Raw genomic sequence first — 23,329 nt, forward strand, 5'->3', positions numbered from 1 at the left:
AAGCGGGGTGGGCCCCGGGGTGCGGAGGGCCCGCCTGTGGGTGAGCCTGGGAAGCGGGGTGGGCCCCGGGGTGCGGAGGGCCCGCCTGTGGGTGACCCTGGGAAGCAGGGGTGGATCCCGGGGTGCCGAGGGCCCGCCTGTGTGTGACTCTGAGAAGCAGGGGTGGATCCCGGGGTGTGGAGCGCCCGCCTGTGGGTGACCGGGAGAAGCGGGGTGGATCCCGGGGTGCGGAGGGCCCGCCTGTGGGTGACCCTGGGAAGCGGGGGGGATCCCGGGGTGCAGAGCACCCGCCTGTGTGTGACCCTGGGAAGTGGGGGTGCATTCCAGGGTGTGGAGCACCCGCCTGTGGGTGACCCGGAGAAGCGGGGTGGGTTCCGGCCCAGGGTGCCGGGCAGCGTTATTTGGTGAGAGGAGTGAGCCTTTCACAATCAGAAACAAGCCTACGATGAAAAGTGTGTTCACCTGTTAACTCTAACAGTTGGTCTCAGAGTAAAAGCTAAGGTCACTTCCAGAAGGCATGGTTAACAGTCTCTTTCAGAGTATTAACAGGTAGCTTTTAGTCCTCAGATTCAAACCAAGAGAAACTAGGCGGGAAGGCGACTCCCTTGGAAGCAATGTGCTCACTGGCCAGCAGGAAAGGACCGCCCCTACCACTGATTATTAATATACAAAAGTTAAGTGATTTAAGGAAGGTCAACGGAAATTCGGAGGTAGAGCTGCAATCTGAACCTAAGCAGTCAGGCTCCAGAGTCCTGGCTTATCGCTATTACATTATCCCCTCAGGAGAAGAGACTGCCTCTTCAGTGGCTTAATCCTGATTGTCTCTTACTTGTCTTGTTTCTGAGAATGACAGCCAGCTCTGGAAGTGAATAGAAGGTAGAAGATGCTTGTCAGTCAATCATAGTCTCCCTAAGCCAGTTTCTTCACGATTAAAAGTTGTTACAAGATTTAAATGAGATAATGGCACATCACCAAACCAAAAAAAAAAAACAACAACAAGAAACACATCCATTACCATCAAGTTGATCCCGACTCATAGCGACCCTATAGAACAGAGTAGAACTGCCCCATAGGGTTTCCAAAGAGTACAGAGGAGTACACTAGGGCATAGAGAGGAGGGAACAGCTGTATGAGCAAGAACTGAAGGAAGACTGTCTTAGTCATCTAGTGCTGCTCTAACAAATACCACAAGTGGATGGCTTTAACAAAGAAGTTTATTTCCTTACAGTAAAGTAGGCTAAAAGTCCAAATTCAGGGCGTCAGCTCCAGGGGAAGGCCTTCTCTCTCTGTCAGCCTTCTCATCGGTGCTCCCCCGGACTAGGAGCTTCTCTGCAGGAACCCCGGGTCCAAAGGACACGCACTGCTTTCTTGGTGGTATGAGGTTCCCCTGTCTCTGCTCACTTCTCTCTCATATCTCAAGAGATTGCCTTAGGACACAATCCAATCTTGTAGATTGAGTCCTGCCTCACACAACTGCTGCCCATCCTCCCTCATTAACATAGAGGCAGGATTTACAACATATAGGAAAATCACACAATATCGGGAATCATGGCCCAGCCAAATTGATGCACACATTTTTGGGGGGACATAATTCAATCCATGACAAGGACTGCAGTAATTTCAACAAGCGTAGCTTCTCTATTAAGCTATCGTGGCTTTCTTTTAAAGAATAAGGAGTGTGTGTTGGTCACTAATCCAGTTCCATCTTGCACATTGATAAAGAAAATGTACTATGCCAATCTCACAGCCACAAAGATGAATTATGTTACTTTAATTATATGTTGATGCTCTGTAATCTGTGTTGAGCATACGTAAGTATTAATATTTATAGGCTTTACAAGTCATGCTTCTTTCAGTAACTTAATCATAAAAGGAGACTCATTTTAAAAAAGTCATAGATTAGCAAGTCCCACTTTATAAATGTATAAATAAAGATCAACAAGACCTTTCTTCTAGTCAGGGCAACAAAAGGTAATAATTATTTCCTAACATCCTTCATGTATATAGTCTATGCTGTGACTCTACAGGGGTCTTTAAAATGGGTTTCAGGTAGCTATTAGTTCTCACCTTTCATTATTTTTATTTCCCACAACATTATGGGGTCTCAGACTCAACATGACACACACACACACACACACACACACACACACACACCCCTCCTGTTTTTCTTCTGTCTACCCCCAATCTTCAAAGTCACTACTCTGGAATCACTACTACCTTCATGATTTCTGCCATATCTGCATTTTGCCTGTATTATTTTTATTTAAAGACTCCCTTTCTTTATTTAACTTCATCCTAAGTACTAACATTTGTGAAATCATGAGGGCGATGTGCTATTTATCTTCTTTTATAATATGCATTTAAAAATATATATATTTGTCCTTGTGCCACCTAAAATCATCTTTTATACTAGCCTTTGAAAACGTTGACCTAGAAGATAAACTCTTAAGCCTGCATCAAGGCCAAAGAGCCTCTGTGGTCTGATTGCCCTTATACTTCGCCAGCCACATCTTGCTGCTATTCTCTTTGCACCTTATGTCCATGAAGACGGAGATCTTAGCAGTTCCCCAGCGTGTCACAGGGTCGATTCATCCCCCTATGCCTTTGTGCGAAGCAGCCTTCCTCATTCTCTCCTTCTTCTTAGTTGCTGTCCAGTCAGCTCCAACTCATGGCAGCCTTAGCATAACAGAGCAAAGCATTGTCTGGTCCTGTACCATTTTGATGATCATTGGTAGATTTGAGTCCATTGTTGCGGTTATTCTGTCAATCCATCTGTCTTAGGCTGAGTTCTCTAGAGAAGCAAAACCAATAAAGCATGTAAATATGTATATATAGAGAGATTTATGTCAAGGAATGGGCTCTCAGTTGTAGAGGCTGGAACATCCCAACTCCATGGGTCATGCTGGAGCCTCTCCTGATCCATCAAGCCACAGGGACTAGCAAACCCAGTATCAGCAAGTCAAACAGCAGGGCTCTGGCTCACAGGCTGCAAAGAGCAGTGAATCCCAAGATTGGCAGGCAAGACGGCAGGTAAGCTGCTAGCTCAAGTCCCAAGAACCAGAGGTCAGATAAACAGGAGCCAGCTGCAGGATCCATAGCAAGCAAAAGATGGCAAGCCTTGCCAGAAAGCACACTTATATTCAATGCAGGCCACACCCCCAAGGAAACTCCCTTTCAACTGTTTGGCTACTCACAGCAGATCCCATCTTGGAGGTAACCACATTATATCAAATCTCATCATGGAAGTGATCACATGATCGTATAGCTTCCAGACAACATCATAACTGCCAAACCCCTGAGAATCACGGCCCAGCCAAGTTGACACAACCTTAACCATCACACCATCTCATTGAGGGTTTCCCTCATTTTCGTTGGCCCTGTACTTTACCAAACATGATGTCCTTTTCTCTCCTTAGTGAATGTTTCATCCTTAAGGAATCAGCTCCATAAGTCCTCACCGTTGTAGTTTTCCTGGAAAATCCCTCCTATGTCTGTGTCTGCTTGTGTTGTGACATTTTTCACATTACTGACTGCAAGCACAGAGGACAGGTCTAAGTCTCTCTGTCTCACTTGTCCCTGACACAGAGCCAGAACATATAGTAGATGCTCAAAAAGGTTTGTTGGATTTAGTTGAATCCCAAACTTTAAATTTTAAAATCAGGTAGGAGAGTACATAGTTGGGGGAGTCTTTCTAATTCCTGAAAGTCTTCAATTAAGTCTTGTTTGCTGGTCTAAAAACGGACTCTGAAACTCAGAGATCCTAGAGTTGTCAGTTTAAGATAAGACCCGTTCGAGAGTAACGGGCCAAATTCACAACTCCAGAGCCCACTGACGCTGTTCTGCCTCAATCGACATGTATTGGTCAATACATATTAATTTGTGACTAATTGTGTCTGTTAGGTCACCTTAGAATTTGTGTATTTTAAAAGCTACAGGACTGGGACTGAATTCTAGGGGAATTCTAAAATCATCCAAAATAAAGAAAAAGTCATATTCATGATATTCTTACAAACATTTTCATGTAGAACAACAAAAGATCGGAAATAATTTAAACATTTAACTTAAATGGTTAAGTAAATTATAGTACGTCAATTTAAAGCACTATTTTTCTGCTGTTGAAAATGACAATAAGTGAGATGAAGGACATGAGAAAGTGAACACTAAATAAAGTGGCAAAAGGAGAAAGTACAATTATATTTCCTGCTGAGATTGTGTTGTTGTTGTTACATCCATCCAGTCAGTTCCGACTCACAGCGCCCCTGTGCACAACAGAGCAAAACACTGCCCAGTCCTGTTCTGTCCTCACAATTGTTGCTATGCTTGAGCCCATTGTTGCAGCCACTGTGTCAGTCCCTCTTGTTGAGGGTCTTCCTCTTTTTTGCTGACCCTCTACCGAGCATGATATTCTTCTCCAGGGAGTGGTCCCTCCCGATAACCTGTCCAAAGTATATAAGATGCAGTTTCGCCATCCTTGCTTCTAATGAACATTCTGGCTGTACTTCTAAGACAGATTTGTTCGTTCTTCTGGCGGTCCATGGTGTATAGTCATATTCTTCACCAACACCATAATTCAAAGGCATCAATTCTTCTTTGGTCTTCCTTTCTCATTGTTACTGAGATTACAGGTGTATTAAGAAAAATTACATTTAAAAAGACTTGGAGGAAATACAACAAAAATTTGCCTTTAGTTGTATTGAAAGATAATGGGTGAGATTTTTGTTTATTTTTCTCTTCTAACTTCCCCATATTTTCTGATCTGGGTTCGCGAGGGATGATCTGATCGAGACTACAGGGGAAAAAGGTACAAATCCTGGACTAGGGATAGAGTGGTCTTGAACCTGCTTACATTTCCCTTTTCTCATGTCCCTGGGTGGTACAAAAGGTTCTGTGTTTGGCTCCTCTCTCGGTTATTGTCTTAGTCATTTAATGCTGCTCTAACAAATACCACAAGTGGATGGCTTTAACCCCAGGAGAAACTTCTTTCTTCACAGTCTAGTAGGCTAAAAGTCCAAATTGAGAGCATCTGCTCCAGGGGAAGGCTTTCTGTCCCTGTCGGCCTTCTCATCAGTCTTCCCCTGGACTAGGAGCTTCTCTGCACAGGGTCCCCGGGTCCAAAGGATACGCTCTGCTCCGGGCATTGCTTTCTTGGTGGTATGAGGTCCCCCTGTCTCTCTGCTCCCTTCTCTCTTTTATATCTCAAGAGATTACCTCAAGACACAATCCAATCTTGTAGATTGAGTCCTACCTCACTAACACAACTGCCACCCATCCTCCCTCATTAACGTCATAGAGGCAGGATTTACAACATACAATACAAGGAATCATGGCCTAGCCAAATCCAGTGTCGGGGGGACGTAATTCAATTCATGACATTCCACCCTTTCGCCCCCCAAAAATCACATCCTTGCAACCTGCAAAACGTATTCACTCCATCATATCCTAGCTAGCACCAGTCATCTGTGAAGTCTAGAATACAAGTTATCTGCTTCCAAAGGTACAATGGCAAAACAGGCCCAAGCTAGACATTTCCATTATAAATGGGAGAAACTGGAGGGAAAGAAGGGATAACAGGCTCCGAGCAACTCAGCAGAACACATTATGTTGGCCCTCAAGGCTTTGAAAACAGTCCTTTGTTCTCTGAGACAGTTTACGCAATGGTCCTGCCCTCCAGGCTCTAGGTACTCGCCACACTCTCCAGATTCTGAGTGGAAGCCCCTTGGCCGTGGGCTTCAGCTCTGCCTTCCATGCCCACTGAGATAGCAACTCTGCTCCCTTGGCTTTAGGCACACCATTCTCCTAGTCCATCTGAGTGGCAGCTCCACCCTTAGAAACACCAGAAGCCATGGCCATTCCTTTTGATACTGAGGCAGCTCGGCTTCTTGTGTTTCTTATCTCTTCAGCTTCTGCTTCCTGATTCTTTGCCCTCACGCCTGCATCTGCCCTGCTGGGGCAAGTGTTCCAAAGCTCTGTAGCTCCATCAATAAGTCCCCAGAGGCATCGTACTCCACCAGGAAGCCACCTGCTCACGGGCATTCAGCTCTCTTGCTCCATGGATCGGCAAGTCTAGCTCCACCAGTAAGTGCCTGGAGGCGCCCCACTCCACCAGGAAGCCTCCTGTGCACAGGCAGCTCTCTCACTCCGTGGGTCTGCTCCAGTGCCGTCTTGTGCTGATCTGGTTCTGCCTGTTCTCTGCCGCAACTGCTCCTCTATCCATGCAGTTTCAAAACCACTTCCACGTGTTAGGTATCTGTTACAGCAGCACCCCACTCTCTTGGTACCAAATTCTGTCTTAGTCATCTGGTGCTGCTATAACAAATACCACAAGTGGATGGCTTTAACACAGAGCAATTTATTTCTTCACAGTAAAGTAGGCTAAAAGTCCAAATTCAGGGCGTCAGCTCCAGGGGAAGGCTTTCTCTCTCTGTTGGCCTTCTCATCAATGTTCCCCTAGACTAGGAGCTTCTCTGCACATGGACCCCATGTCCAAAGGATGTGCTCTGCTCCCGTCACTGCTTTCTTGGTGGTATGAGGTCCCCTTGTCTCTCTGCTCGCTTCCCTGTTTCGCATCTCAAGAGATTGCCTCAAGACCCAAGCCAATCTTGTAGATTGAGTCCTGCCTCACCAAAACAATTGCCGCCCATCCTCCCTCATTAACATCATAGAGGCAGGATTTACAACATATAGGAAGATCACACAATACCGGGAATCATGGCCTAGCCAAATTGATGCGCACATTTTATTATAGTGCTGCTATAACAGAAATACCACAAGTGGATGGCTTCAACAAACAGAAGTTTATTCTCTCACAGTCAGTAGGCTAGAAGTCCAAATTCGGGGTGTCAGCTCCAGGGGAAGGCTTTCTGTTTCTGTCAGTTCTGGAGAAGGTCCTTGTCATCAGTCTTCCCTTGGTCTAAGAGCTTCCCCGCGCAGGAACCCCGGGTCCAAAGGACACGCTCTGCTCCTGGCTTTCTTTGGGGTATGTGGTCACTTCGTCTCTCTGCTCACATCCCTCTTTTATATCTCAAAAGAGATTGGCTCAAGACGCAGTCCAGTCTTGTAGATTGAGTCCTGCCTCATTAACATAACTGTCACTAATCCCATCTCATCAACATCATAGAGATAGGATTTATAACACATAGGAAAATCACATCAGATAACAAAATGGTAGACAGTCACACAATACTGAGAATCATGGCCTAACCAAATTGATACACATATATTTGGGGGACACAATTCAATCCATGACAGCTACTAATCGAAAGGAAGGTTGGCGGTTCGAAACTACCCAGCGGCTCCGTGGAAGAAAGGCCTGGCAATCTGCTTCCGTAGAGATTACAGCCAAGAAAACCCGGTGGGGTAGTTCTACTCTGTACCACATGGAGTCCCCATGAGTTGAAATCGACTTGATGGAATGTTTTTTTTTTTTGGTTCTGGTAACACACAGTCAGGACTTCTTTTGGTCTAGCCAGGTTTTAATTTTTAAATTCAAATTTTTAATTCCATAGCATTCTTGAGGCAGGTCCCCTCTATTCTTCCCATTGTGCCAAGATCAGAGTCAGCCCAGGTATCAGTAGAAGGCTGCTTCTTCCATCACCATAAGTGCAGCCTCCCTGTGTTAGTTTCAGGTGTGCCGTCCGAGTGTTGCAGGTACATTGAATCTGAATGAATTAATAAGGGTTGCTGGAAGTAGAATGCCACGGAGTCAGAATCTTCTGTGATCTTAAATGTTCCCAGATGTCTGCAGAGGTCAGAAGATGGACTTTGCTTTCTGGTGCCTGTTAGCATCCACTCTGTCACTCCTTAGCAGGTCATCTCCCGGCTCCTGGGCCCCTGCAATGTTCCCATTAGTCCCTGGGCCCTGGGGGTAGTGGTGCTGGGTGCTGCAGAGAAATAGGATGGGAGCTGTAGTTCCCCTGACACCAAACCACTTGTCCTCTGAACCTCGTTGTTGTCTTTCTCTTATATTCTCTCTCTCAGTAATCGGCCCTGTCTTCCACCCAGGTGCACAATTCAGAAACCTGAGATCGGCCCTTGTATTTCTCCTCTTCTCTCACTCTTCTTGTCCAAATAATTACCAAGTTCTGCTTCACGTTCTCACAATTTCTCACCTGGCCTCCCCAGTAGCCTCTGACTCCAATCTTAAACATTCCCACTCTCTTCCATACTATGGCCAGATGTGATCATGTCACTCCCCTGCTTAGAATCCCTCCGAGAGCACTGGAGATCAAATTCAAACCAGTTAGCTTAGCATGGAGGCTCCTCCTCATACTCAGGCCCTCGCCTACCTCTCTGCAGCCGTCTGCTCCTCCCCTTGAACCATCACAACGTTCAGCCTCTTCGAGGCCTTGGTTTCATCACCTGTAAAATGAAGACAGTAATTAGTACCTACTCCATGCAGTTGTAGAAAGGCCTCTCCAGACTGTTCATGGCTCCTTGCCTTTGCACACAGTGTCCCTTTGCCTACAATACTTTCCAACTGGCTAATTTCTACTTGTCTGTCAAGATTTGAGTCAAAGAACCCCTTCCGGAACCCCTAATCTGAGATAGACGTTACTCCCCTGTGCTCCAGCTGCCTGTGCAGACCCCACTGGTAGCACTTTTTACGAGGAGGATAGCGTCTGTCCATCTCTCTTTGTCTCCAGCACCTGGCTTACGTGTGCTTGATTAAAGTTTGAAAAAGAATGGAACCAGACTATGCCAATAGCTAGCTGGGTGACATTAGGCAAGTCATTTGCCCTCCCTCAATCTCCCATTTCTCCCAAGGAGGTTGGACCAGGTGATCCCTGAAATTCCCTTCCCTCCAAAATGAGAAGCTTCTGGGAAGAGGAAACACAGCAAGTTAGTCTGGGAAACTAGGAGAGTATGTTGTGAAATAGGGTGTACCTCCCATTACTCTTCTTTTTCTCCTCTTTGTTTGCAGAGCACATTTTCTTTTGAAGAAGTCACTCAGAAGGACCATGCTCTCCCCAAACCCAGCTGGAGCAAGGACCTTAGGCTCCTCTTTGACCAGTTCATGAAGAAATGTGAAGATGGCTCCTGGGAACGTTTGCCTTCATGTAGCCGTCATTCCGTGCAAAGATTTCAAAACTTCACAAAAGCTTTTTTTTCTGGTAGGAACAATCATTCTCCCATCAAGAATATATATATTCAGATTTTCTACCTCAGTTTGTTTTAGTTTAGTTAGGTAGGTAGTGTGTTTCTAGAAATTTGTCCATTTCTTCTAGGTTTTCAAATTTGTTGGAGTGTAGTTTTCCATAGTACTCTGTTATCCTTTTTATTTCATTTGGATCTGTTGTAATGTTCCACATTTCATTTCTTCTTTGAGTTATTTGTGTCCTCTCCTGTTTTTCTTGTGTCAGTTTGGCCAATGGTTTGTCAGTTTTGTTGATCCTTTCAAAGAACTAACTTCTGGTTTTGTTGATTCTTTCTATTGTTTTTCTATTCTCCATTTCATTTATTTCTGCTCTGATCTTTATTATTTCCTTTCTTCTGGTGATTGTGGGCCTTTTTGCTGTTCTATTTGTTCTAGTTTATAGCTCATGTTTTGATTTTATCCCCTTCTTTTTTGATGCATGCATCTATTGCTATAAATTGACCTCTGAGCACTGCCTTGATGTGTCCCAAAGGTTTTGGTGTGATGTGTTTTCATTCTCGTTTGATTCCATCTTTGATTTGTTCTATTACCCAGTGGTTTTTAAGCAAGGTGTTATTCAGTTTCCATGTATTTGGTTCTTTTTCCTTGTTCTTCCTGTTACTAAGTTCTACTTTTATGGCGTTGTGATCAGATAAGATGCTTTGTTTTATCTCAGTGTTTTGGATTTTGTTGAGGGTTGCTTTGTGGCCTAAGATGTGGTCTATTCTGAAGAACATTCCATGTGTGTTGGAAGAGAATGTGTACTTTTCTCCTGTTGGGTGGAGTATTCTATATATGTCTGTAAGGTCAAGTTGGTTGATTGTGGCCCTTCCATCTTCTGTATCTTTGCTGAATTTCTTTCTAGATGTTCTGTCCTTTACTGAGAGTGGTGTATTGAAGTCTCCTACTACTATTATGGAACTGTCAGCTTCTCTTTTCAGTGCTGTTAGAGTTTGTGTATTTTGGAGCCCTGTCATTAGGTGCATGGATATTTATTACAGCTATGTCCTCATGGTGGATTGTCCCTTTAATCATTATATGATGTCTTTCCTAGTCTTTTCTGGTGGATTTTGTTTTGAAGCATGTTTTATTTCGGATTAGTATCGCCACTCCTGCTCTTTTCTTTCGTTCCCGTTTGCTTGATATGTTTTTTTTCCATTGTTTGATTTTTAATATATTTATGTTTTTGTTTCTAAAGTGTGTCCCTTTTGGACAACATATTGATGGGTCCTGTTTTTTATCCATTCTGTCACTCTTTGTCTCTTTATGGGTGCATCTCAGTCATTTACGTTCAGTGGGATTATTGATGAGTGTGAGTTTATTGCTGTCATTTTGTAGTGCTTTTTTTGTGGGGCTGGTGTTTTCTTTGTTCTTCTTATTCCCTTGTGTTGAATTCCTTTTGTTTGTGTATTTTTTTGTTTCTTTCATTTTTGTAGATTTTGTATTTACTAAGACTTTGTTTTTCTTCTTTCTTTTGATGAGTAGGTTTATTAACTTTCTTTGTGGTTACCTTGAAATTCTACCCCTGTTTTCCTAAGTTTAAACCAGTCTTTTATTACTTGATATCACCTTGACTTCCTCTCCATTTGAAATTTCTATACCTATACTATTTATTCCCTCTTTTATTATTACTTGATATCACCTTGACTTCCTCTCCATTTGAAATGTCTATACCTATACTATTTATTCCCTCTTTTATTGCCCTGACATGATTGTCATTTCCAGATTGACCTCTGTGGTTCCCTGCTGTAAATCTTTTCGTTTTGTTTTATTCTTGAGAGTTCGTTACCTAGGTATGTATCTGGCTGATGCTGTCCTGTGTCCGAGACTCAGGTTGTTGTCTGATGTCCTTGGTTGTCTACCAAAGGACTACCTTTAACAATTCTTGTAAGGTTAGTTTGGTTTTTACATAGTCTATTAATTTCTGTTCGTCTGGAAATGTCCTAATTTCGCCATCGTATTTGAGTGAGAGTTTTGCAGAATATATTCCTCTTGGTTGGCAGTTTTTTTCTTTCAGAGTTTTATATCTGTCATCCTGTTTCCTTCTTGCCTTCATGGTTTCTGCCAAGTAATCAGAGCTTAGTCCTGTTGTTTCTGCTTTGTATGTGAGTTTTTGTCCATCCTATATGGAGTTTGTTGAGCTTCTTAAATAGTCAACTTTTCATTTTTCATGATATTAGGAAAGTTTTTGGTCAGCAAGTCTTCAATGATCCTCTCTCTGTTTTCCGTTTTCCCCCCAGTTCTGGAACTCCAGTCACGCACAGATATTTGCTTTTGGTTGTATCCCTCATTGTTCTCAGGGTTTCTTCATTTTTCTTCATTCTTTTTTTCTTCATTTTTCCTCAAAGTGGTATCCAAGGAGATGTCTTCAGTCTCACTGATTCTGTCCTCCATTGTTTCAAGTCTGCTCCTAAAAACTTGTGTCCATTTCTGAAATCTTACTGTTATCTTTTGGATTTCTACTGTTTTTGTATGATTTCCAGTTTTTTGTTTATTTTCACATTTTGTTCCTGTATTATTTTCCTGAATTTTCCATTGGTTTGTCTGTGTGTTCTTTGATTTTGTCTGTATTTTCCACAATTTTGTCTTGTTTTTCCTTATTTTTGTCCGCATTTCCCTTCATTTCTTGTAGAGCCCTGAATATTAGAGTTCTGAATTTCCTATCAGGTAGTTCCAGTGCCGTATCTTCTACTGGAAGGTCATCTGGGGTTTTGTTTTGGTCGCTTTCTGGAGCCATCCTGTCCTGTTTTTTTAATATGTTTTGATATTGTTTGCTGTCTTTGGGACATTCAGGGATTATTATCTTCTTTTATTGATGGTGGATTTGATTTTTTCATCCTGCTTTTTTGTTTTATTTGGTTATGTGTGAGCAAGCAGGCTGGGCTTTGTTGCTTGCTCGTCTGTGGGCACAGTACTTCTCACTACCTTGTCAAGGTGGGCAGGGCCGGTCACTGAGCTCTGGTGCAGCAGGGCAGGTCCACTAGGGGGAGGGGCAGGAATGGGTAGTTTGTGACACATTCTGGGGCCAACAGGGTGGGGCTGGAGTCATTTCAGGGCAAGGTCTGGTGGTCTGTGCCAGTGCTGTTCAGAGGCGCAACACTGGACACGCGGTGCAGATAGGCAGGAGTGAAGGGAGAGGATGTGATGTGTGGCGCAAAGTGGGTTGAGAGAAAGGAGAGAGATGCAGAAGCAAAAAAAAAAAAGAAGGAAAATAAATAAATAAAATGGCAGCGCAGTAGGATTCAGTGGGTGGGGCGGTGCAGACCTGGGGAGGCCGTGTGCTGGTGCCTCTGTAGCTGAGCAGCGCAGCTCAGCCTGTCGAGAAGGAGTGTGGGTGGCACACAGGGCTAGGTGGGCAGGAGAAGGGAAAGAGGGAGAAGAAGCAACAACAAAAGAAAAACAATAACAAAAAATAAATAAATAAATATGGTGCCGGGGGAGCTGGCTGTTGGGGACAGGGCGGAATTGGGGTGGTGGTGAACTGATGTCTCTCTCCCTAGGTGGCACGGCACGGTCTGTCAGGAAGGGGTGGAGGCAGCGCAGGGCCTACATGGGAGGAAGAAGGAAAAAGGTGAAGGGGAAAGATAAAGAAAAATAAAAACATAGCCCTGAGGGAGTCGGCCTGTGGAGGCGGCGCAGGCCTAGGGAGGCCACGTGCCAGAGGTAGTCTTGCCCAGCGGTATAGCACAGCCCGTCGAGAAGGGAGGGGTGGCGAACAGGGCTAGGTGGGTGGGAGGAAGGAAGGAAGGGAATGAGAAAGAAGAAACAACAATAACAGCAAAAAAGAAAAAACAAAAATGGCGCTAAGAGAGTCCAGTGAGGGCAGCACAGACCTGGGGAGACCGTGTACCAGTGGCTGTCTAGCCAAGGGGTGTAACACGGCCTGTCAAGAAGGGGTGGGGACAGCACGCAGGGCTAGGTGGGCAGGAGAAGGGACCGGAAGGAAGAGAGAGAGAAAGAAGAAACAAAAAAAAATAACAACAACCAAAAAATGGCCCTGAAGGAGCCTGCCGGTGGGGCAGTGCAGACCCAGAGAGGCCACGTGCTGGTGGCTCTCTGAGCAGTGTGGCACAGACTGTCGGGATGGGGCAGGGATGGAACACAGGGCTAGCTGGGTGGGAGAAAGGAAAGGAAGGAAGGGAGAGAGAAAGAAGAAACAAAAAAACAATAACAACAACAACAAAATGGCACTGAAGGAGCTAGGTGGTGGGAGCATGGCGGGCCCAGGCATCAGTGAGCTGGTGTCTCTCTGGCCCAGTGACCGTGGCCTGTTGGAAAGGGGCAGAGGCCGTGTAGGGGGAAGAAGGGTGGAGGGTGGAAAGCGTGTATCCGTGGTTACTGGGTACTCTCTCTCCTGTTGGGAGCTCCGTGAAGTTGCCTTCCTGTACTCCCTGTCCACTGTTCTTGGTGGCTGAGATCCAAGGCGGCGAATTGATGCCGCGTTAGCTAGTAGGGGACCTCCACTCTGTAGCTCTCCTCGTATTCTGTTCTCTGTCAGTTTCTTATTCCCTTCGGTGCATGATCAAGTTCTTTCTCTCTTCATTTGACACTTTGGGTTCCAGGATTGACATTTGTATGTTTTACTTAGTTTTTTTGGTCTTTGCTGTAGAGGGACATCATGGTGCTTCTGTCTGTAGCGCCAAGTTGGCTCTGCCTCCCTCCCCCAGTTTTATAGGCCAGAAATCTCAATACAATTTTCAGATTGTGGGAAAGCATAAAGCCTACTGTTAAGAATAAGATTGCCTTCCCTGGCCTCCTCATCACCGTTGGCAGGAGGGAAGAAGGGGTTCTACTCTCCCACAACCTCATTACCTCTGTCTTGCTGTCAACACTAATTTCATTTACCCTTTATCCCTGCATGTGGGATAAATACCGTTGTATATGCCCTATTTGTCACCCTAAGAAGCTCAGGATGCTCAGGTCACCCCCTCATCTCCCAGACTAAACCCCGAGACAACCCACCTCACCCCCAACACACACGTACTACTTTCTGGCCTTCTAATGTGGTGGATTTTTTTTCCACAGCGCTTACCACTCTGACACACTGTGTTTTCCTTATTTAATGGTTGGTCTCTCTTTTCCCACTGGAGTGTGTGCTCCAGGAGGGTAAGCATTTTTGTACATTTTGTTCTTTAGTGTAGTTTCAGTGCCTGGAACAGTACCTGATACAGAGTAAGCACCTTCTAAATATTTATGGGAAGAAGGAACGAAGGAAAGTAGAAACACACCAGGGACCTGCTCAGGATGTTTTATTTTGTTGTTTAAGCTTTTCCGATTTTAGTCCCTAAAATGTGGTGCCAGTTCCCTGGTATAGGAATTGGGAAAAATAGTGAGCCACTTTCTTTCCTGCCCACTGCTTACTTCATCTCCTTCCTTAGGTTTGGTAGGAGTAAAAACTATAATCATGCCAGCTGTTGTGATTTTAAAATGGGTACATCTGAAAAATAGGAGGCCTGTTTCCAAGTCTGCCATTGGCTTCTCAATTTTTCATTGATCAAAGAGTTCAACTGCTGCTTGCAGTGTTTTCAGAATCTGACTCTTGGACCCTGTGGCCTAGAGCCTGAGAATCTGTATTTTTAGCATGTTTCCAGATGGTTCAAATACAGTTGGTCCTAGAATTTGGGAACCACGGTTTTCTGTGACGATGTTAATGACTGACTAGAAGTTGAAAGTTCTGTAAACTGGTTTTGGTCTTCACACTGCAACAGCCAGTCTTATTAAATCTGTCTTTGGTTTTATCTCCCTTTAAATGGACATAATAATGCCCACTTTATCCACCATTTTAGAAGATGCAGTAGTGTCGCTGTGAGTCAAAACAGACTTGACAGCAAGGGGTTTGGTTTGGTGGTTTATACTGTCTTCAGTTAGGCTGTATGCATTTCAAAGACAAAACAAAACCAGTTTGCAACACCCTGCCCGTATGAGAATGCAGAAATTCTCAGATTCTTTCAGAGAGGCACTCAGAAAGTATAATCTCCTCTTCCCGAAGGAATGTCCATTTTTCTAGGGAGAGGTCAGTGGTTTTCTTAAGGTTCTCAGGAGAATTCATGGCCTAAAAATGTTAGGGACCACTAGTTTATAAAGAGTTTACAAGTGTGGATAGTTATTAAAACAAGTAGCTTAATTAGATAAATCAAGATAACTAAATAAATAGAATCTGAGAGTTGGGACCCAGAAGATCATCTATTGTGGGGATGCAAGGGGGCCAGCAGAGTCACTTAAGGGGGCTTCTCAGTCTCCACTGCTTCTTCCTCCTTTTCCCCCTTGAGAATAACTAGCTTTCTTCCTTATACAGATATTCATTGAGCACCTGCTGTGTGGCATGCAGCCTGGTAGGCACTTGGGTAGAGCAATGGTGGTGCCCTACCCTGGCGGAGTTCACAATCTGGCGCTCTCCTTATTAACAACTGCTATTGAAGAGTGGACATGGGCTACCTCACTTGTTTGGGGATGGAAGAAAGGTTGGGAACCACTACCACAGTCTCACTCTTGCTCTGTTTTCTCTTGCTTTCTACAGCAACGCGTACAAGCAGTCATCCTGACTTGGCTTAAACCCCTCCAGTCATGGGGTACTTGGTACAAAGGGGCTTTTTCCATTTTGGACAGCTCTAACTATTAGTGATTTCTTCCATGTACTGTACTGAACTATGATCTCTCTCATCATTTCATTTAGTCATTGAGTTCTGCAATCGAAGAAGACACACAATAAGCACAACTTTTTCGTATAGAAATTAGATGTTTGCATCTCACACCCGTACACCTGCCGGTTCCCTTTGCCAGGCCAGTCGTCTCTGCTGTTTTCAGGGATCTCTCCCAGGAAAGGGTATTTCAGTCTTCTGACGTTCCTGGTTGCTTCTCCCAGGACATGTTTGTCAGAATCCTTAATGTCTACTTCCCAGAACTAAGCCTGAAACTCAGATTAGGATCTGTCCAGGCAGGATAAGACATTATCTCTTGAGTGGGCAGCCACATCACACTGTTGACTTAGAGTCATCTAAAACCCTGTCTTTCGTGTGATCCAGTTGTCACCCCGTTCTGCACCTACGTGGCCAACTTACTGAACCTAACGGAAGAACTTTCTATGTTCATATATCCACCTAGTACGTTCTTCATTGTCAGGATCAGCCTGGAAAGACGTTTTTGGTTTCTTAATTGCAGCATCCAGTACGTATTCAGTCAACAAATACCTGTTGAGCATCTGTGCTGTGCCAAGCATTGTACTCCTGTAATAGGTCTGGGCACACAGATATGGTCCTTGCCCTCAGGGAGCTTATACAGATGTTTCCTGATTTACTCATTATCTTTGAATCATCTAAACACATTCTTCAGGTAGTTGTTTGGGGAGGGTGGTGGTTTTGAAAAGGTGACTTCAAATAATTACTGTTGCCTGACAACCATATTATATTTCTCTAGTCTGTTCACTCTCCCACTTCACAGATGACTATTTTCTACCTTCTTTTTCTCCTCAAGCCTCTAGCACTTCCTGTCTGTGGTGCAATGAATTACTTTTAATATGACCTTTCTAGCCATGGTCATTGTGACTCACACACAGTGATCGAGTGGGACTGTGCAAATAAGGTATATGGAGGCTGCGGTGGCTGGGCCATGATCCCCAGTATTGTGTAGTTGTCCCCCATTTATGTGCTGGGGACCCTGACCTCTGCCTGTTGGTCAGGCAGGATTAGTTTAAAGTGTGTCTTGGGTTGCAGCCTTGGAGGAGGATGTGATTCAAGCCCCACCCAGCCAGCCAGAGGCCCAAGGCCATGTACCTATGAATGGGAAGATAGTTAAGGGGTGGAGAAGAGAAGACAAACGGTTTAAAAAGGGTTATGTGTTTAGGATTATGTGTTTAATTGAATGGACTATGGATCTTGAATGTTTCTCCTACATAGTGTTGTAAAAAAAAAAAACCATTGTCATCAAGTTGATTCCGACTCATAACGACCCTATAGGACAGAGTAGAACTGCCCTCATAGGGTTTACAAGGAGCAGCCGGTGGATTCAAACTGCTGACTTTTGGTTAGCAGCCGTAGCTGTTAACCACTGCACCACCAGGGCTCCGGTGTTGTAAAGCAGACCTAAATGTATGATAGAAATGAATATTGGGTATTATAGATTACAGCCTTCAGCCAGTACTGGATTGGATGTGCTAGAAGGGGAACTAGGATTTGCCCGAGGGAAACACAGGCTGGTGGTTTGAATTGCAGTAGCCCCGTGTATAGAGTGGGGGTTTAGGTGGAAAAGCTGAGCCCCATCTGCATTTTGCGTTTGAAAAGACTACCCGGAACTGCCAAGGGAACTGGATATTTGCATTTGAAGGTAGGACCTATGGAAGAAAAAAGAAAAAGTGTTCTGCTTTTTGAATTTCCAGCAAAGCTGTTGGCTGTTGGATGCATCAAGGCAGGAAAAGTCAGTGCCCATCAGATGGAGCCCCCTTCCAGTTCTGGAAGTTCAAGGGAGTAGACAGCTTGGTCTCCTTGCTGTGGTGACCACCTGGGTCCACTCAGTGAGCGGGCGTGTGGGAGGTGCAGCAATGAAGAGATGGCTGAGTTTGGGCATGTTCTATTGGTAACCGTTGACCCAGCCCACGGGGGCTAGAGATGAGAGAGGAAGGGCTGGCTGGTCAGAAGTAAAGGGAGTTGTGTGGACTCCTAAGTTTACGGGAGGAACCCGTTGACCTAGCCCAAGGGGGGTAGTGATGAGAGAGTGTGAAGGGGCTGTCTGAAGAGCCGGGAGGTGTGTGTGAACTCTCTGAGGCTGCTACCCGTTGTGATCCAACTTGGATGGCTAGGGATGAGCTGACCAGAACCCAACCGAATGAAGAGAAGGATATCTGACACCGTGAACTGGTGTAGATGCTGCAGTTTGATGGCTTGCTGTGGACTGGACTCTGCTTATGGATGCAGATGCTCAGAGTTCCAACTGGAACAGAAGATTCTTCAGATAAAGCAGCATGCGTGTCTCCTCAGAGTACTGGTTTGATAGGGACGAGCAGTTTAGAAATTGGCTGTCTAAAACGGGGGGAGATAAAGGCATGAAGTGGCTGGCTTACGCGCTTTCTCTAGTGTGCTTACATTAAATGAGGGAGACCAAGGAGGTTCCCCACTGAATAGATTCCTCTTTTCCTGATGGGTCTGGGGAAGAGAAAGTGGGGGCAGGCGCTGATAGGATTATATGATTCAGCTGTGTGTGTTGATTGTTAGTACGGTTAATTGTGATTGTAAAAACTAATTGTAGAAGCTGTAGGTGTGAAAGAGTAGGCTAAGGGGGAGGCACTGCTGGACTGGGGTACAGTGGCTGAACCTAAAGTTCCCTAAAGGTTTTGCTATGCTGATACCTCCTGAGGCTCAGAGCAAGGGAATAATCTTCTCTCAGTTAAATTTTATCAGACACCAGAAAAGGTGAAGCCGAGATGACTTTTGGAGAACCTGACCAGGTCAGATGGGCACCTGCAGCAGGTCTGAATGGCAGGTACCTGAGTCACCTCATCCTGAGGACTCTTTGTCCTATAAAAAGGACCCAAACCTATTGCCGTCGAGTCGATTCCGACTCATAGCAACCCTGTAGGTTAGAGTAGAACTGCCCCATAGACTTTGCAAGGAGCGCCTGGTGGATTTGAACTGCCGACCTTTTGGTTAGCAGCTGTAGCTCTTAACCACTACACCATCAGGGCTCCCTTTGCCCTGTAGAAGGACTAATTGTTAATGACTGTTTTGTACTGGTAAAACGATTGGGAGGAGGAAGTTATTCTCCAAGTAGGAAACAACCATGGCTAGAAAGGCCACAAAGAAGGAGTCCATTGCACCGCCCTGACCCATTCACTCTCAGTTGATCTAACTTCCTATTTCACTAACAGAAAATAAAAGCAATCAGAAGAGAACTTCCAGGCTGCCACCGCCTCATTCAGCCTCCTCCCTGCATCTTTTGCTTCCACCCTGTCCTGAATGCAGTGCCCACGCCTTCTGCTTGCGCACTGTATTCCATCCGTTTTGAAATCTACCTTTGCTAAATGTTCCGCATTAGCATGCAAACATGCCACCACTGCACTTCCCAGTCTCCCTTGACCCCGCTCCCGTCAGACGCTGGGTACCGGTGGCCTCCCTCAGCCTGTGACACAGACGGCGATTTCGTTCTTCTTGACTCGGCCTCCAGGACGCAAAGTTCTCCTTCTTCACTGGTCTGTCATTTTCACTTTCTTTGGTCGGTTCTTCCTCATCCTCTCAAACTCTCGGTGTTCGGGTGTCCCCAGCTCTCCGTCCTTGGTACTCCTTTCTTCTCTGTGCTTGTCGGTCATCTCGTCCTGTCTTGTGGCTTTAGAGGGGACCCAAACGCTGATGACTGCTGAATTTAATGGTTGAGAATTTGAATTTGGACTCCAGTTTTGTCTCCACAACCGACAAGCTGTGGGACCTTGGACAAGTTACTTAACCTTCCTGTGCCTCAGTTTCCTCATAATAAAAACCAGTTGCCATCAAGTTGGCTGTGATTCGTGGTGAACCCATGTGTGTCTAGAACTGTGCTCGATAGGGTTTTCAGTGGCTAATTTTTTGGGAGGTAGATTGCTAGGCCTTTCTTCTGAGGCACCTCTGAGTAGTCTCAAACCTCCAACCTTTTGATTAGCAGCCTAGCATGTATATTCATTTGCATCACCCATACTTGAATGTTGTTGAAGGAATGACTGAAACAAAAATAAAATTACCGTATCCAAGAAACACAATGGAGTTTATGAGTTTTCTTTATAGAATATAAAGAAATACAGAGAGATAAGATTTAGCTGTTTTTCAAGTGAAGGAAAAAAATGAGTAATTTGCATGCCATTACTAATTCCATTCTCACTAATTACCATATCACACAATTAATTGAATGTTCTTAACCCTGTACAGTCCGGCTTCTGCCCTAACAGCTCTCTGAAATTTCTTCACTTAAGGCACCAGTGACCTAAATGCCACCTTCCTTGGGCATTTGCTGACCTCACTGTTGATCTCATTCTCTGGAACCTTCTTCCTTGGCTTTCCTGAACCTCGCTGACCAGTCTTCCCTTTTTCCTTCTTCCACCTGCTCCTTCAATGCCAGTGTTTTCCAGGCTTCCGTCCCCACTCGGTTTTTGCTAATTGCCCCATCCAGCCTACCTACCGCCACTTTACTGAAATCTGATCCTCTCAGAATCGGAAGGTATTTTAGGTCCTCCTGGCTACACACAGTGGCTTCCAAACTATTACCTCCCCCTCCTCTTAGGTCATCCCCCGTTCCTTTCAGGTTTGTGCCGTCTGACTTCATCACCCTCCCCTTGTCCCCTCTTTGTTGCTGTATCTGCCAATGTCTCCCTTGTGGGTTCAGTGTTTGAGCACCTGGTTAACTGTCTTCCCCTCTGCCCAGCCCCGTTCACCATTTTCAGCAGCTCCAGCATCCCACGCCCTGGCTCGTCGGTTCATTTGCCTCCTCGTGACCTGTGAGCTTTTCTTTGCCCCACCCCAGCCACACACGCCCATGGACGTGTTGAGCCTTGTTACCCTTAGAAACGGCACAGCCTCCAAATGCACACATTTAGACATGCTGTTTTCTGACCACAGTCCTTTGTCCTTCCAGCTCACCTGCTCAAGGGCCCCTCAGAAACAGCTCTTTGACCTCATTTTAAGACTTCAGTCAACTGAGTCCTCTACTTTCTCTTTGTCCCGTCTTCCCCTTGTATCTGAATTTCTCTAGCCCACTTTCGGAAAACCCCCAACCCTGGATGAATCCAACCATCTGCCATCCCTTCTTTGCACAGGCCCTCGTGTAGTTGAACATTGCTGGAGAGAATCATCCCACCCAGCAGATAAGTTTGGTGATGGATCCTGATAGATTGTGTCGCTTTCCCGCGGTCTTCTAGTTCATCTCCTGTCTCATTCTTATCCCTCCGCAGATCCCTCCTTGCACCCAGCTGGCAGAGTGATTCACGGTGCAAATCTGTCAGACCAGGTCTAAAAGACCAGTGCCTCTCAGACTTTACCATGCTAATTAGCAAGAATATGAAGCTCCTGGGAATCTTGTTAAAATGCAAGTTCTGCTTAGTCAGTCGGGGGTGGAGCCTGAGATCCTGCATTTCTGACAAGCCGCGGGATGGCCCTGGTGCCATTGGCCCATGGACTGCGCTCTGAGTAGCTAGTCACCGTATTGCGCTAAAACTTCACGTTCTTTAACGCAGCAGGTGGTCCCGGATCTGGGTCCTGCATCCTTGGCCTCGTTGTTCACCTTCAGCTTTGCATTTCCGTAGGTTCCCTAGCTTGCATCCACGGTGTTACTTCCTCCTCTAACTCTGCTTCTATTGTCCCCTTTGCCAGAAAGGTCCTTTTCCCAAGGAGCCCTGGTGGTGCAGTGGTTAAGTGCTCAGCCACTAACCAAAAGGTCGGCGGTTTGAACCCACCAGCTGCTCCATGGGCAAAAGATCTGGCAGTCTGCTTCTGTAAAGATTTACAGCCTTGGAAACCCTATTGTGGGGGAGGGGGCACTTGTACTCTGTCTTATATGGTCACAATGAGTCGAAATTGACTTGGCAGTAGCGGGTTTGGGGTTTTTTGGGGGGTGGGGGAGGTCCTTTTCCCATTTACCTCCAAGACCTGGTTGACTTTTACTCAAATATTCAAATAACCTGTCAATTGTTAAAGGGGTTCGGTTAAGGTGACAATGTTCCGGAGGCCCCAGGCTGTCCCTGTGTGCTCCCACAGTGTCCTGTCCTATGTCCTCTAGTGTTTCACCTACTGCCTTGTATTAGGCTTATCTGTTTAAGTCTCTGGGCCCCCACCAGACTGTAAGCTCCTTAAGAACTGAGATCTTTTCTTACTCACTTTTGAGTTCCCCAGTGCCTAACACAATGCCTAATATCTTAGGAATTCAGTAAACGTTTGTTGAATTAATGAATACCTCCAAATAAGACAAATGCATTGTAGGTTTACTGACATAAAGAATCTATAGTACTTAACCATGTGTCAGATGCAATGTTCACAGCAACTCCGTGGAAGAGTTTCTATTATTCCCTCTTATGGATGAGGAAGCTGAGGCACAAAGAGGTTAACAATTTTTTAAAAAAAGAAAATTATAATGAAGGTGATGGAAGAAGAGGCAAAATCAGTTCTGTTTTTGGCTAGACGTTGGGTCGTGGAACAGCATCAGGTAAAATCACAGCGTCTCTGCATCCTTCTGGCCCTGAGAAGACAACTTAAGTAGTATGTCATCATGTATGGTCTTCACTGCTTCCCTAGAGAGATGCGAAAGTGTCAGATGAAGGGGGAGCATTCAGACTTGCCAAAGAGGGAAGTGAGAGATGGAAAATAAAAAGGGAAACTCAAATCGATAGGCTTTTGGAAGAGAAGAAGAGGAAAGAAACCAAGTTGCTTAAACTGTTAAAAAGTTCTTTGAATGCCAAAGAATGTGTAGAAGGGAATCATAGCAGATGTATTATGTCTGTAATTCTCTTAACTCCTTTAGCAGAGACAGTGGGACGGCAGGGGTAAGCCACTTACTTTAAGCTTCCGCTCTCAGGGCAGTCGGTTGACCTAAGGAAGATTCCATATTGCAGGAGTGGTCAGCCAGCATTCTCCCAGAAAGGCCCCGTTCGTGAGGTATCTCCTACTTGCCCGTCAACACTCTATCTCAGTCAACAGCTGAGGTTTTGCTGCTTTGCACAGTGAATGTCAGAAAAGGGTTTGTGCGTATGTATCAAATTAGTGGCTTGTTAATTAGCATGATGAATGTAAGAAATGGGCTGCCATTAATGAAGGTAAAGTTATTTAAGCTATTTAGATTAGCTGAGATTTTTAGAGACACCTCCTACCCTTGCCTGAAGGATATAAGAATCTAAGAAGGCTTGTGGCCTGCCCGCCTAAGCTGGTGTGAGGCTTGATCCCTAAAAGGGCCTGTGCTCAGCCATTGGTTTATGAGGATCTCTGGTTGCCTGATGTCTACTGTAAGGGCAGCGAAATTCTGCCTCTGGAATCTTGACTTTTGCCTCAACTCTTTATGCCCAAAAGGTTGGAGTCTGGAAGGAAGAAGAATGGACAGTCCATCAGGCTTATAGAGCAGGTCTGCCTACTGCTTTGTGCTTACTTGCTAGTGATTCTTTCTTTCTTTTTTCTTTTACTTCTTTCTCTCTTTTAATAAATGACTGTATGTGTGGTGGAATTTGATCCGAGACTTGCTTTAAGGAGCAACCTCTGTGGG

General features: G+C 45.2%; 1 protein-coding gene across 3 annotated transcripts in view; it reads left to right on the top strand.

Moving 5' to 3' along the window:
* The window catches only part of LOC101360029 (acyl-coenzyme A thioesterase THEM4), a 43,395-nt gene that overhangs the window by 1,020 nt on the left and 19,046 nt on the right, over positions 1 to 23,329 (top strand). For all 3 annotated transcript variants that reach the window (XM_023724577.1, XM_023724578.1, XM_023724576.1), the window contains exon 2: positions 8,921 to 9,110. In XM_023724577.1, coding sequence (XP_023580345.1) covers positions 8,921 to 9,110 — 190 coding nt within the window. The remainder of the gene's footprint in view (positions 1 to 8,920; positions 9,111 to 23,329) is intronic.

The sequence above is a fragment of the Trichechus manatus genome, unplaced genomic scaffold (genome assembly GCF_000243295.1).
Source record: "Trichechus manatus latirostris isolate Lorelei unplaced genomic scaffold, TriManLat1.0 scaffold00250, whole genome shotgun sequence".
NCBI classification, from domain to species: Eukaryota; Metazoa; Chordata; class Mammalia; order Sirenia; family Trichechidae; genus Trichechus; species Trichechus manatus.